This window comes from Hippocampus comes, unplaced genomic scaffold (genome assembly GCF_001891065.2).
Source record: "Hippocampus comes isolate QL1 unplaced genomic scaffold, H_comes_QL1_v1.1 scaffold625, whole genome shotgun sequence".
In the NCBI taxonomy this organism is placed as follows: Eukaryota; Metazoa; Chordata; class Actinopteri; order Syngnathiformes; family Syngnathidae; genus Hippocampus; species Hippocampus comes.
This window is the reverse complement of record NW_017805859.1, coordinates 20,303-32,352: the sequence shown is the minus strand read 5'-3', so window position 1 is coordinate 32,352 and position 12,050 is coordinate 20,303. Positions and strand designations below refer to the sequence as shown.

Below are 12,050 nucleotides of genomic sequence, written 5' to 3'. Positions count from 1 at the left end.
AAAAAAGCAACTCACACACATTGGAATGATATTTCATATCATGTTCATTTATTGAAACAACTCATGACTGCCGAGTACAAGGCACACGAGCAGAAATGCGCCGCACGACTTGACAAAATGCTTCGACGGGGAATACAGCATCTAGGCATATCTGATGCACACACATAATACTGTTGTTGACATCTCATATACAGCTTAAGTGGACAATGTAAGTCCCCCCCACCCCCCCAAAAAAATAAAGGTGAGCCAATTCCACACAATATGTCTTACCAATCATCATTTTGGCAAATCTTTGGGGGTGTAGCATTGAAAGTAAATGCGAGAAAAATAAATAACACAAAAAGACAGCGAAAGTAGGACACACCCCGCCCCCAGAATGCCAGACGACTGCGTATCGACATAGCATGCGGTAAAAATGGATAAAGTGGATTGATTTAGAGTGCCGATGCGAATATGCCGACGAGGAGACGAAAAGGCATGTCGTTGAACTGAAAACAAAATGCCCAGAATGCGCTATGTGATGTTTGCTGTTGTCTCCACACTCACACACACGTGCACACATGGACGGATGCTCGCTTCAGCGCTGTGACGGTTCACTCAATGTTCATCAGGATAGGAGGCTCCTGTCAGGTAGCCGTTGGTCCCGTGAGATTTGTTGGTCCCGTTAGTGGTGCTGTTGTGGGGTTTCTGTTTGGCTGGAGGGCTGTCATCCTCGTCCGAGCTGGACTCAATGTCGCTGCAATCATCCTTTGACACCTGAATTTAAAGACGTTTCACGTTTAAACGGCTCATATGACTTAGGAACATTTATTGATGGTTTAATGAACTTGGTCAATGTATGATGGAGGAGCATGGGGTAGATTTACAAACAAATAGCAAGGCAAATGTGAATTCTATGCTGCTAGCATGGCTAAAATTGCGTTGCTAAATTATGCTAAAGACTAGAGTGAATATGGTGTCGAGTAAACTAGTCAGTGAGTCAAAGAGTTGACTTTTTATTCATGCGTTTCGATGCTTGAAGTGGACGAATTGCTAATGGCGTTTTGTCTTCCAATCAGCCAACTTGCCCGTCTGTTTCTGTCGTCATATGATAACGATCTGTAAGCGCTGAAATGTCCAGCCACTATTTTAAGACTCGTGCCGATCGGACTAGCTCAAGCTAGCAAAGCTGTTAGCTCCGCATTGCTAGCTTTAGCTAGTCCGATCGGCGCTAGCCTTAAAATAGTAAGGACCAACATCAAGAAAATGGTTACGTTATGACAGATGTCATAACAACTGTGGCAGAATATAAATCCTATGTAAACCTATCCTCAAATACACTAAACATAAACGAAATTGAAATTTTGGGCAGCTTGCCAACCATAGTGTAGCATTCTTATTTCCCCCCCAATAATACGCCATGCAGATAGCGTGTAAACTTCAGTTTCGCTACTTACATGTAAAGGATTCAATTTTCCCACCTTGACGGTTGCAGGTTAGCACAGAGAGTAGAAAAGGGAAGTCAGAGATGGCTATTGTCACTATTTATTGACTAAGCAATGACAGGTAGCTCAGCAATTGTGATTGTAACATTTACCTTTCCTTTGGAGATGGCTTGGAATGCCGTCTTTACTATAAGGTAGGACCAGTAGGAGTGAAGAAGCTGCAGCAAGATTAGAAGCAGGTTGAAGACCCACCAGGATGGGTAGGGACCAACAATGTCCCAACTCTCAAACAGGGTGGTGTTTAAAATCCTACCGGACAGAGAGGACAATGGAGAACACGGTGAACAGTGTTGGCATTAAAAAGGCGATGGATTGCTTCGGTGATGTTTATATCTAATAAAATCCTTGAGCCGTTTCTTGGAAGTGGCTGTCAGACTCAAGCTGAACATCCGGATGTCATGGCAACCGCTTAAGGGAAATAGCAACTTTTAAAATTGGCGTGGTGGTGGCTGGAAAAAAAAAATTACAGTGCGTACACAGAAATGTGCCGACAGGGCCAGCGCAAAGCCTGACGAGCGATTCAATGAATATTCATTGAAGGCAAAAACAAGCTAAATGAATGTGTCACATTGAAGGAACTACGTCAGATTAGCCGATGACTAGTCACACACTAAATCATGTTTTCCTCATGAAAAACAACAACACCCAAATGACAAGGTGACATTCATGACGAACCCAAGCAGGAAATAAACACCTCTTTGTAATATGAATGAAGACAAGACCACCGGGAAGCCTTACAAATTGCTCTGGCCACTAGACACACTTTTTCTTTTTGTTGTTGTTTCGCAAGCCATGAACCATAATCATTTTCTTTTCATTTATGGAGTTCTTTGAATCTCCAAGAGACCGTATCCATAGTAACTATTCCTTAGCAACAACATTCACAGACATGTGTGTGAGGTGTTGAAGTGAAATCTTGGGGGGGGGGGGTTAAAAGACAAATGTTTCACTTTGAGAATTAAGCTCAGCCTGCATGTAAACATAAAAATGACAAGGTTGTTTGCTCTGGTCCGAATAACGTTTAAACAAAGGTGCCTTTGTGGTGTTATTATTATCCCAGGTGAAGATGTTTGCTCCACTTTTCGCGAACACATTACGGCCAGCCGCGAGCCATCAAGAGCATGCCGACGACTGTAAACTTCACAGGAAAGCGACACTTACCACACTGGGTAAACTGCCAGCCTGGAACTTATGAAAAGGGTTGCAAACATTGCAAACAGGAGGTTGCACAATATCTGACATTTGGCATAGTTGGCCATCTTGGCGGCCTAAGGAAAAACACAAGACTGATTAAACAACAGACTAATGACATCGGATTAAAAAAAAAAAATGGCGTACAGTCATTTTACACAACATTAATTACAGTACGGCAGTTCCTTGAGATACGAGTGACCCAACCGTGGAGTTTTGGGAGATATGAACGACCGGTCTTTTGACTCATTTGATGCTTTGAGTACTCTGGCATATTTTTTTTTTCTGGAATGGCGATTAAGATGAACCACATGACAAGCGTTTCACGCTACCGCCCGCCCTCACCTCTATCAGGACGTCAGCCGCATCATGGAGGCACATGACCAGAGTCCCGACTCTTGCCATATTGTTCACATAAGAGAAGGTGATGAGGGAGATGGTTGCCAAATGGTGAAGGAACATAATCAGGAAATCCTGTCGATACAGATTACAATAACGTCAGTGCAAAAATCTCATCTTTTTTTTTTTTTTTTTTTTTTTTTGTATTTTGACGATGTCGATCCTCAACATGACAATATTTTGAATCGGAAACGCAAAACAGCACAAATTGGACAGAAGCACAATTCTTAATCAAGGATTAGGCCAATCAAGGATTAGGCTTGGCCATTCCTAAATCTGTAGTGTGAATCTTACCATAAACATTTTTACTTCCTTATTGATTATTTATTTATTTTTTGCTGATGTGACCCTTCATTCCATAAAACACAGGTGTGAAACTCAAGGCCCGGGGGCCAGATGTGGCCCGCCACATCATTTTAAGTGGCCCGCGGAAGCAAATCAAATATGACAACTTCCATGATGCTTGCTAAAATCTGTACCAAAAATTCAAAATTTCATATGTAATAAAAACAGTGACATATTATTAGCATTTCCTTGTTACCAAACCCCACATTACAGTTACTTAAACAACAATTGAATAAAACATGATTCTTGACTTCTTTATATAGTTTCGGTCATCACAGCCCTCCAAGGGAAACGGTAATTATAATGTGGCCCGCGACAAAAATAAGTTTGGCACCCCTGCCGTAAAACAACAAAAACAAGACTGAGAAAGGTCTTTTGATGGCAAGCTCGTATATTTACAGAAATGCAACCCTGAGGGGCAACGTGAGCGACGTTGACTCACCGCATTGCTCCAGCGGAACGTCAGTGGCTTTCATACATGAACTGTGCCATCTTTTCAAACGATCGGATCACACGCTTTGCGCGACTCTGACCGTACTCCGTTTATTCCACGCATGTTATTTTACACCTCCTTTTACAAGGTAATGACCTCATTGTGAATTCTCATTTGCATGGATTACTGACTACCCTTTGAAAAATTACGAATATGACATCGGCACTGGAAAGCTTCAAAACGGTGACCGGCAAGGAAGCAGACATCGATCGAACTTTAGCACCGGAAATGTCAGCATTCAGAGCAACCAGAGCCAGGCCAGCTTGGCGACAGAATGAGAAGGAAGACAAAGAAGGACAGGAAGGATGGAGAGGACAGGCGAATGAAAGCAAGATGAGAGAAGTGTGAGGGGATAACATACTGGAATTGGCAGGGGATGCAGAGGACCTCCTCAGTGTAGTGCTGTGCATGAAAAAACTGAAAGGAGAAACAAAAAACAGACAACATGCCGAGAGTCAACACAGAGATGACAGAGTGAGAGCGTACACACTGTGGCATCACATGTGTTGTGGTCAGGGTAGACAGAGTGGGGGGGATAAAATCAGGGCTGAAATGCATGCAAGTAACAGTGCACGAACCAAATACATTATGTACGTGGCCACGTTTATGATTTAAAAAAAAAAAGGACAAACAAAATGATTGAAAATGGGTTGACAGTGTTCCATGCCTACGTTGAATACTTATTTCCCCGAAATTTGGGCAAGTGGTACAGTCAGGGTGTAGAGCGTCTAGAATCTAGAATCTCCAAATTGTTGCGGCCGTAATACCTCTGGAAGCATCAGATATTTGAACACAAATGATGGAGCAACCGGATAATATAACAGTACTCACAGGCACATATTATTTATCCTCTGCCAAGAATGGCTAATATTACTGCAGCTCACTGAGACGTTTTTGCCCGTCTCCGTATATCCGTAACTCTGTATTATACTGCCCCCATGGGGACAAGACGCACACAGCAGAAGGAGCAGCGCACTGTCCATTTAAGTGAAGCAAAAATTATTTAATTCTTGACAATCTATTGACTTATGTCTTTAATGTTTGTTTTTATAAAGATAAGGAATTCTGGATTTTTTTTAATACAAAAAAACAAACATTTACACGACCATCATTTCAAAAGGAATTTGATTTAAAATAAATACTACAATAATAAGAGAGTAAGTAGACAGAGACGACCCTGAAACAGTAGAACCCGTGCAATAACGTGCTCATACCTTCCTCCTGATGTCAGTAAATTGAGAAAAGAGCAAGGACAGGTAGAAAGACAGCTCCAGTATATAGTAATAATGGATGTCCACAGTCAGTGGCTGCAAGAACACACAAAGGCGCCAGGTCAAAAACGATTTGAGACAAACTGTCTTAAAATGGACCATTAGATGTTGTAAAATTGACGTTTAAAAAAAAAAAATACCTGGTAAGGATAGTTATACCAGCATTCTTTAGTGTTCCACAGCCACGGCGTCTAAAGACAAGAAAAATTAGTCGCCACTTATTACACATGTATGGCGATCAAGCTACAATTAAAAAAAGTCCCCGAATAAATATTTTCCTCTACTGTTCTTCTGGTTGAACCAAATGAAGGATAGCGACAATAATAGCCAAATTTACTGGTACTTTAATTCCTTGTTCAATGGCTGACGAGGGCGGGTGAATAGTGGGGAGAATTAACCTATCGACAAAAAGTACTCATGGGGAAAGATGTTTTTAATTGTTGGATGTCTTCTTACCTTTTTAAGGAAACGCACGCCATAGGTGAAAATGTAGAGATAAAATGTAAATCTCCACCTGTAACAATCGCAAACAAACAAAAAAAACAGATTTAGAATGAAAATAAAAGTTGAATGAGATTATTCATTTTTAACACCACTAGTCGTATATGTATATGGTTGGATTCACTATGCAGTTATACATTTGTAGGTTGCATTTTGTTCTCAGCCTGGGCTTGATCAAACTGCTTCAACAAACAATTTTAAAGTCCTATTTAAGTTTCGCCACTCACCAGACACTCGACACCTGGGGGTGGGTGGGGGGGGGGGGCATGAGTGACACTTGTATGCGTAATCAGATGGTAACAGCAGTAAGGCACCTGTTCTGTTCATTTGTCACTGTATTCAATTTCCTCACAAGCTACAAGTGCCCACAGCATTTCAACTGCGCTAAAAATAAATTTGGACCCCCACCTGTTACACCAGATTTCTTCTGTTGATGTTTGTTCCTCGCGTTCAGTTTTTACTGAAATCGAAATGAGGCTTTGTGGGCTTTGATTGCTCTCCTGACTGCCTGGCCAGCACGCTAATTGGCCTCTGCCTCAATCAATGTGTCAACGAGTCGCTCTGTGTTCCACTGAGCTTGATTAAGTAGTATTTTCCCAGAGTTGATAAACTGTGCCTCGTGGCGTCAACGCACACGCTTTGAGCTAGATTAAAGGACATTGTAAAGAAAATGAACTGGGCAAGTCTACCTGGCACATAGTCAAGACTGTTGCATGGCAACTGCTTCGTCAAGCCCGCCATCAAGGCCCCCCCCTTTTTTTCCCCCCCAAGTGCTGCTGAATAGCTGCTATAAGTGTGCAATCACAGTGACTCACTCACTTTGCCACGAATAGTCTTTCTTTAGTTCTGATGTCAGACATCGTCGTTGGCTACATTATTACAGAGAGGGTCGGTGAAGGTAAGATTGCGGGATATAGGGCCTCTTGCTACGACGTTTTAAGTAATTTACAGGACTGAGCTTCAGATAAAGAACTGTATTTGCCTTTAAAAGATAACGATTCTCACTTATGGTTGACATTATCAGATAGGGAAGTTTACTAAATCACATTGTCGATATTGCTTTTAAAAGACATGCCCCTCTTTGAACAAAAACAATAAATGTTTATTTTCATGCACTTGAATCAGTTTTCTTCAGTTTTTTAAAATTTGGTTTAATCACTTGCCATTGGTTTAAACGGTTACCAAATCAAAGGCATGCAATTAGCCTGTTATTTTAGTGTGATGCTGGAAGTCTCCAGATAATTGTTTATTTTGTAAACAAACGCGTGAAACATGAGGTTTTTAAAAATTATTATTCTATAATATATCAAAGTAGCCTACAATATGTATCTGTATTTATATTTATTTATATACTTTTTGTTCTACTTCTCCCTTTCATAATTTTGCTGTTGTAAATTGCGAATTTCTCTACTGTGAGACAAATAAAGGTTTTCTTATCTTATTCATGTATCTATCCGTCAGTCTAACTAGCTCACTAGCCTATCTATCTAGCTAGCTAGCCTAGTTAATCTAGCTAGCGTAATCTCTCGACTTCAAAAGCATTGTATATGGGTACGTATGTGACAAGAGACTCGTTTCCGCCATTTTTCATCAGGCCATTTTTGTGTGATCACGTCACACAGGTCTATTTTGGATTTTCAAGGTTAGTCGAATGTAATGATAAGCCTACAAAAAGGGCTTTACGTCTAGATGGGTGAATGGGCTTTCATTTATGCAGCACTTTTCTACCTGCAAGGTACTCTAAGCCCTTGAACACTGTCCTTATTCATCTACTGATGATACAGCATCAGAAGCAACTTGAGATTTGGTATTTTTCTCAAGGACAGTTCGAGATGGCAACAAGGCATTAGGATGAAAACTGTAACGCCAGTTACGCTTTTCAGGAACACGTTTTGGTGGAATCAGCTATGTTCAAAAGAACACAAATCCAGCACAACTGGAAATTGTAGTTGGGAGTCCAGCAGTGTGGAGTGAAAAGAATCCTCAGGCAGAGTCAGAGATGCGTGTCAAAAGTCCACGTTTAACTCGCCGGGGTCAGACATGACAAACACCGACAGCTTCATTTCTTGCTTCTTATCACACTGTTTCCAATGACTGATCTCCCTGATGGCAAAGCGGCCCCGGTGAAGATTAGCCGCTTCTGTTACAGCCGGGGTGGCTTGTTGGTTCAGAGCGGTGTCAAGACTTAAGGCATTATGCAGCTTATTGTACTTTACAAGTGACCTTATATAACCGTTAGCCACTGTCTTTATGAGAATACAATCAGAAGAGTTGTAATTAAGTGTTTAGTGTCATAAACCCCGCCACATGCTTCCGCTACACGTTTGTCACGGAATCCAGTGAAAAGTATGCTAGAAATGTTTTAATAAGACTGCAGGACTAAGACGGCGTCTAAAAATATACACAGTAAAAGCTCAAATTAAAGCATAGAAAGATCAAGGTTCCGGCTCACTCGCAATCTTGAGCAGGATAAGCGGGAGCGGATGAAAAGTTAGTGGAGGGCTTTTTAACGCATTACATGTACAAGTAGACATTTCTGAGCCAAGTAGTCACCGATACAAATATTTTTACTCTGAAAATGGAGATACAGTGAACTCTGGTTTATCGCGGGGACTTCCTGGACACGGCTTTAAATAAGCGGTCTTGCATTGTAGTTTAAATGTCAAAATTTGCATTTTGCGCCTCATCAAAACGTTGACTCGCAAAACTGCAAATAACTGATTTTTAAGTTTTTCAGATAATGGTGAAAATGGTCGCAAAAAGTTTCGCTGGGCTTCTAGCACGCGTGTTAAGGTGGCGTAACGCACATACTTAGGCATGAACATGTGACGGAGTATCTTTCAACAATTGAAATGTCTTGAAATGTGGCCTTACATGCTTTCACAGAATCTGGCAAGGGTGCTCGGTTTCTCTTGGTTGCGTCTTTGTCGGAACCAGCGCTGGATGGTTCGGACATCCCAGTCGAGCTGCTTGGACAATCCTTCCAGCCTCTTTTCATCTGGGTGCTGGTGACACAAAAGATGTTTGATGCTTTACATATAGTGCAGAGCTTTTTTTTAGGGCCAGTGCTGACAATAATGACATTGCACAAGGACCACCTTGGTAATAGCGGTGAAAACCTTCTCCAAGATCGCGTTGGGTTGGGCTTTTTGTGGCCCGTTGGCTTGTATCTTCAGGCCCACGCCACAAGGTCTTGCAATGAACCTGAAATAAAAAGCGGCATAATGGTAGCGTTAAATAGAGACAAAAAAGGATCAGATGAATCATCAACGAGAACTTTTATATCACCTGAGCTTTTCGGTATTTGGATTGTAAATGTCATCTCAAAGAGGAAGACAACGGGGAGAATAAGAGAACTTGAACCAAATCAGCTGTGTCAAGAAAAGCAGTTTTGTTTGCATGGCATGAATTGTCATTCAATTATAACGCATCGGGGATTCAGTGCAAGAAATGATGCCTTTGGGTCAGGATGCTTGGCACTGTTTACTGGCGAATGCGTCCATCCACTCCCATGATAAGTTAAATGCAGAAAACTAAAATATAATACGTTTAGGTATACTACAATCTGCTCAATATTCATTCTAAATATATTTTATCTGTGCCTGTCGATAAACAATATCACAAGAGTCACAGTCATTAATTCTCTATCCTCTTTAAAAATTACTAATATTGTGATGTGTAGTAGTAAATATAAACTCTTACACAATGCACTAGTTTAGCAGAAAATGTTTCTATCTGGTTGGTCGTGTAATGGACAAATTGCTACTTGGTTTTAAAACGTGTACTACAACAGAGCTGATACAGTACAAAATTGATCTGCCTGCTTTAGTCCTTTATTCAGCAGTTGTGTACTTTCTCTAATAACTAACAACAATGCTTTAGAGGCCTGACACTATTTGCATGGCCATCACTACTCTGTGCCACATTGCCGACTGCAAAACAATAACACGAGACGTGGTAGCGTGCACGCAGTCAAACGGGAGCCTGTGGTCAACATTGTGCATGACCGAGGGTGACATTTTAACAAGAGTAGACAGAAAGTTGATGATGGGACAACTACTTGGAGCTTCAATGCGGCGCGTTGTAATACTGCGGGCCTGCAGGAGGGATGAAGCACGCCGGTGCGAGGGGGTGGGGGCAGTGAAAAGCACTAGTCAAGGGTGCCATTGTTTAAAGTAGAAGCAGCAGCACCATCACTGCAGGAGCAAATAAATAAATAGAAAGCGCTCACCTTTCGAAGAGCAACCGTACCATGAAGATGCAGAAGGCCAAAGGGCACGCCAGATAAAGGTCCTCGGCTTGCGGGAACGTCGCCTCGTCTGTGTTCTTCAAGTCAGCCCATGTTACGTTGTGGGGGAGCCAGAAGCGCTCATTCCAGAACCACGCCAAGATACCGGCCATTTCTCCACGCCGACAGGAACTAGTGTTCCGAATTTTCGATGGACGTTGAAGAATGAAATCGAGTCCACGTTCAGCGGCTGCTGCGACTCACGATGGTGATGACGGGCTGGCTGGCTGATTGACTGGTGCTGAATTGCCGGCCGTCCGTGTCTGCCAAGCTCCTCCAGTGTGGGGAAGTGGACACAGTCGGCTCCTCGCGTGTGATTGGTGCGTTCGGATGTCACGCAACAAGCCAGGACACGGTCACTTGTTTTTGTCCGTCGACTAACCACATAATCAGTGAATGTGTACTGTTTATTACGCGCATTAACATCTTACAGGTCATGACTTTTATTTTTACATAGAGCGATGAACCGTTTTGTACTTTTACACGTCTTACTTATTCCGAATTTTAATATACTTGTGATATGAAGGAAATTATATTTGCCATGATTTTCAAGGCATCGTAAAGCTTGGTAAACCGTGACACCTATTGACAGAAGTGTGCATTACAACTGAATATTGAACAAACGCAAAAAAAAAGATCTTTTTAAAAACTGGGCATTTTGTTCGGACAAATACATAGGCTGTTATTATGCAAATATGTTGTACTTAATAAAAATAAATACGTGATTAAATGTACAATAGTTAAAATAGTGAAACATAACATAAGATACAAAGATACATTTATTGGCAGAGGTGGTAAAAGTACTCACAATCTGTGCTTAAATGGAAGTACCTGTATAGACACGTGGGTTTAAAAAAAGACTGGTAAAAGTAGAAGTATGTTAAATTCAAAATCACAGATTCTTGCGTCACAGTCAAGTTTCGAGAAACGCCATGTGTTCACAGTCTAAACTGAAGATGGCGCGAATGCATAAAAAGGTTATTTGTAAACCGTCCATAAATAATCCGAAGAATGTAGAAATGGAGCGAGGGAGTTGAACATCCAGCGTTGTCAGTGTCAAGTTTTTTTTTCCAGTTTCAAAAATACAAACAGCAACAGTATTCACAATTACTTATGTAGATACGCCCATATAGGACGATGAATGAGATTGTTACGACAGTGTTGAAGAAATGTACGTCAAGAAATGACGTTCAACAAGTACATCACAGGCCCGTCACAGACAGTTAATTAAAAGCACAGTTGTTTGGGGATTTAACGCGTGCAACCCAAGCGGTTAAATCGGACAGCAAAAAGACATGAATCATCAAATTGAGGTTTGTTGCTGAGTTTTGTTACTTATCGTTTAACTTGTAGTACAAACTGAATTAAGTTGAACGAAATTAAGATTGAACTGTGTCTGCTGGGGGATTCGATGTATTTTTGGTCAGACTCAAAAGAGGGAAAATGTTCACAGAAACTTTGTATCACCTTTATGGCAGTTCCCAGTATGACAGCTGAGAGTCGATTTAAAACACCAGTCAACCCAAACGATTACATTTATGTTCTTTTATTTATACACGTCAAACAGCAGAGGTAGCTAAAGTATGCACACCCTGTACTTAAGTACAGTAACAAAATATTTGTAGTCCATTACTTCCCACCGCCGCTAAACCAAGGAGTTGAGACAGTACTTCTACTTGAGTACAGTAACGAAGTAAATGCATTCCCACCACTGCTGGCGTTGAATCATTACTTCTCTGTTAGTCCAGGAATTAAGAAGTTGTACTTCATTTCTTGCCACCACTACCGAAGTAAAAAGTTAATTCTGTATTTATACTTAAGTACAGGAACAAACTACCTGTACTTTATTACTACCCACAAAGCGTTAAGTCAACATGTTTACACTAGTACAGGAAGTAATTAATTGTACTTTGTCATTTAGTATTTAAGTAGAGGGATTGACTCAGTATTTCATATCTTTTACAGTTGTGCCTAAGGACTTGAATCAACGTTTCTTTTTTTTTTAACACAAGTATCTGTGAGTTACTTTACGTACACAGTACCATCCCGCGCAAAAAAAAAAAAAAAAAAAAAAACAG

General features: G+C 41.1%; 2 protein-coding genes across 3 annotated transcripts in view; one reads left to right on the top strand and one right to left on the bottom strand.

Annotated features, from left to right (window-relative positions):
- Positions 1-26: 26 nt before the first annotated feature.
- cers6 (ceramide synthase 6) lies at positions 27-10,451 on the bottom strand. Of its 2 annotated transcripts, XM_019888545.1 has the most exons (11): positions 9,916-10,440; positions 8,783-8,888; positions 8,559-8,689; positions 5,640-5,697; positions 5,324-5,374; positions 5,127-5,219; positions 3,021-3,149; positions 2,646-2,752; positions 1,577-1,733; positions 1,437-1,460; positions 27-756 (listed from the first exon to the last, which is right to left on the bottom strand). In XM_019888545.1, the coding sequence occupies exons 1-11, from the start codon at positions 10,083-10,085 to the stop codon at positions 598-600; spliced, it is 1,185 nt and encodes a 394-aa protein (XP_019744104.1). In that variant the 5' UTR covers positions 10,086-10,440; the 3' UTR covers positions 27-597. The 2 variants fall into 2 exon arrangements, with proteins under 2 accessions (XP_019744104.1, XP_019744105.1); XM_019888546.1 differs by lacking the exon at positions 1,437-1,460 and having other exon boundaries at positions 9,916-10,451.
- A 750-nt stretch (positions 10,452-11,201) lies between these two features.
- stk39 (serine threonine kinase 39) overlaps positions 11,202-12,050 on the top strand; it is a 17,969-nt gene continuing 17,120 nt past the window's right edge. The window contains exon 1 of the mRNA XM_019888550.1: positions 11,202-11,285. The gene's annotated coding sequence lies outside the window, so the exon portion shown is untranslated. The remainder of the gene's footprint in view (positions 11,286-12,050) is intronic.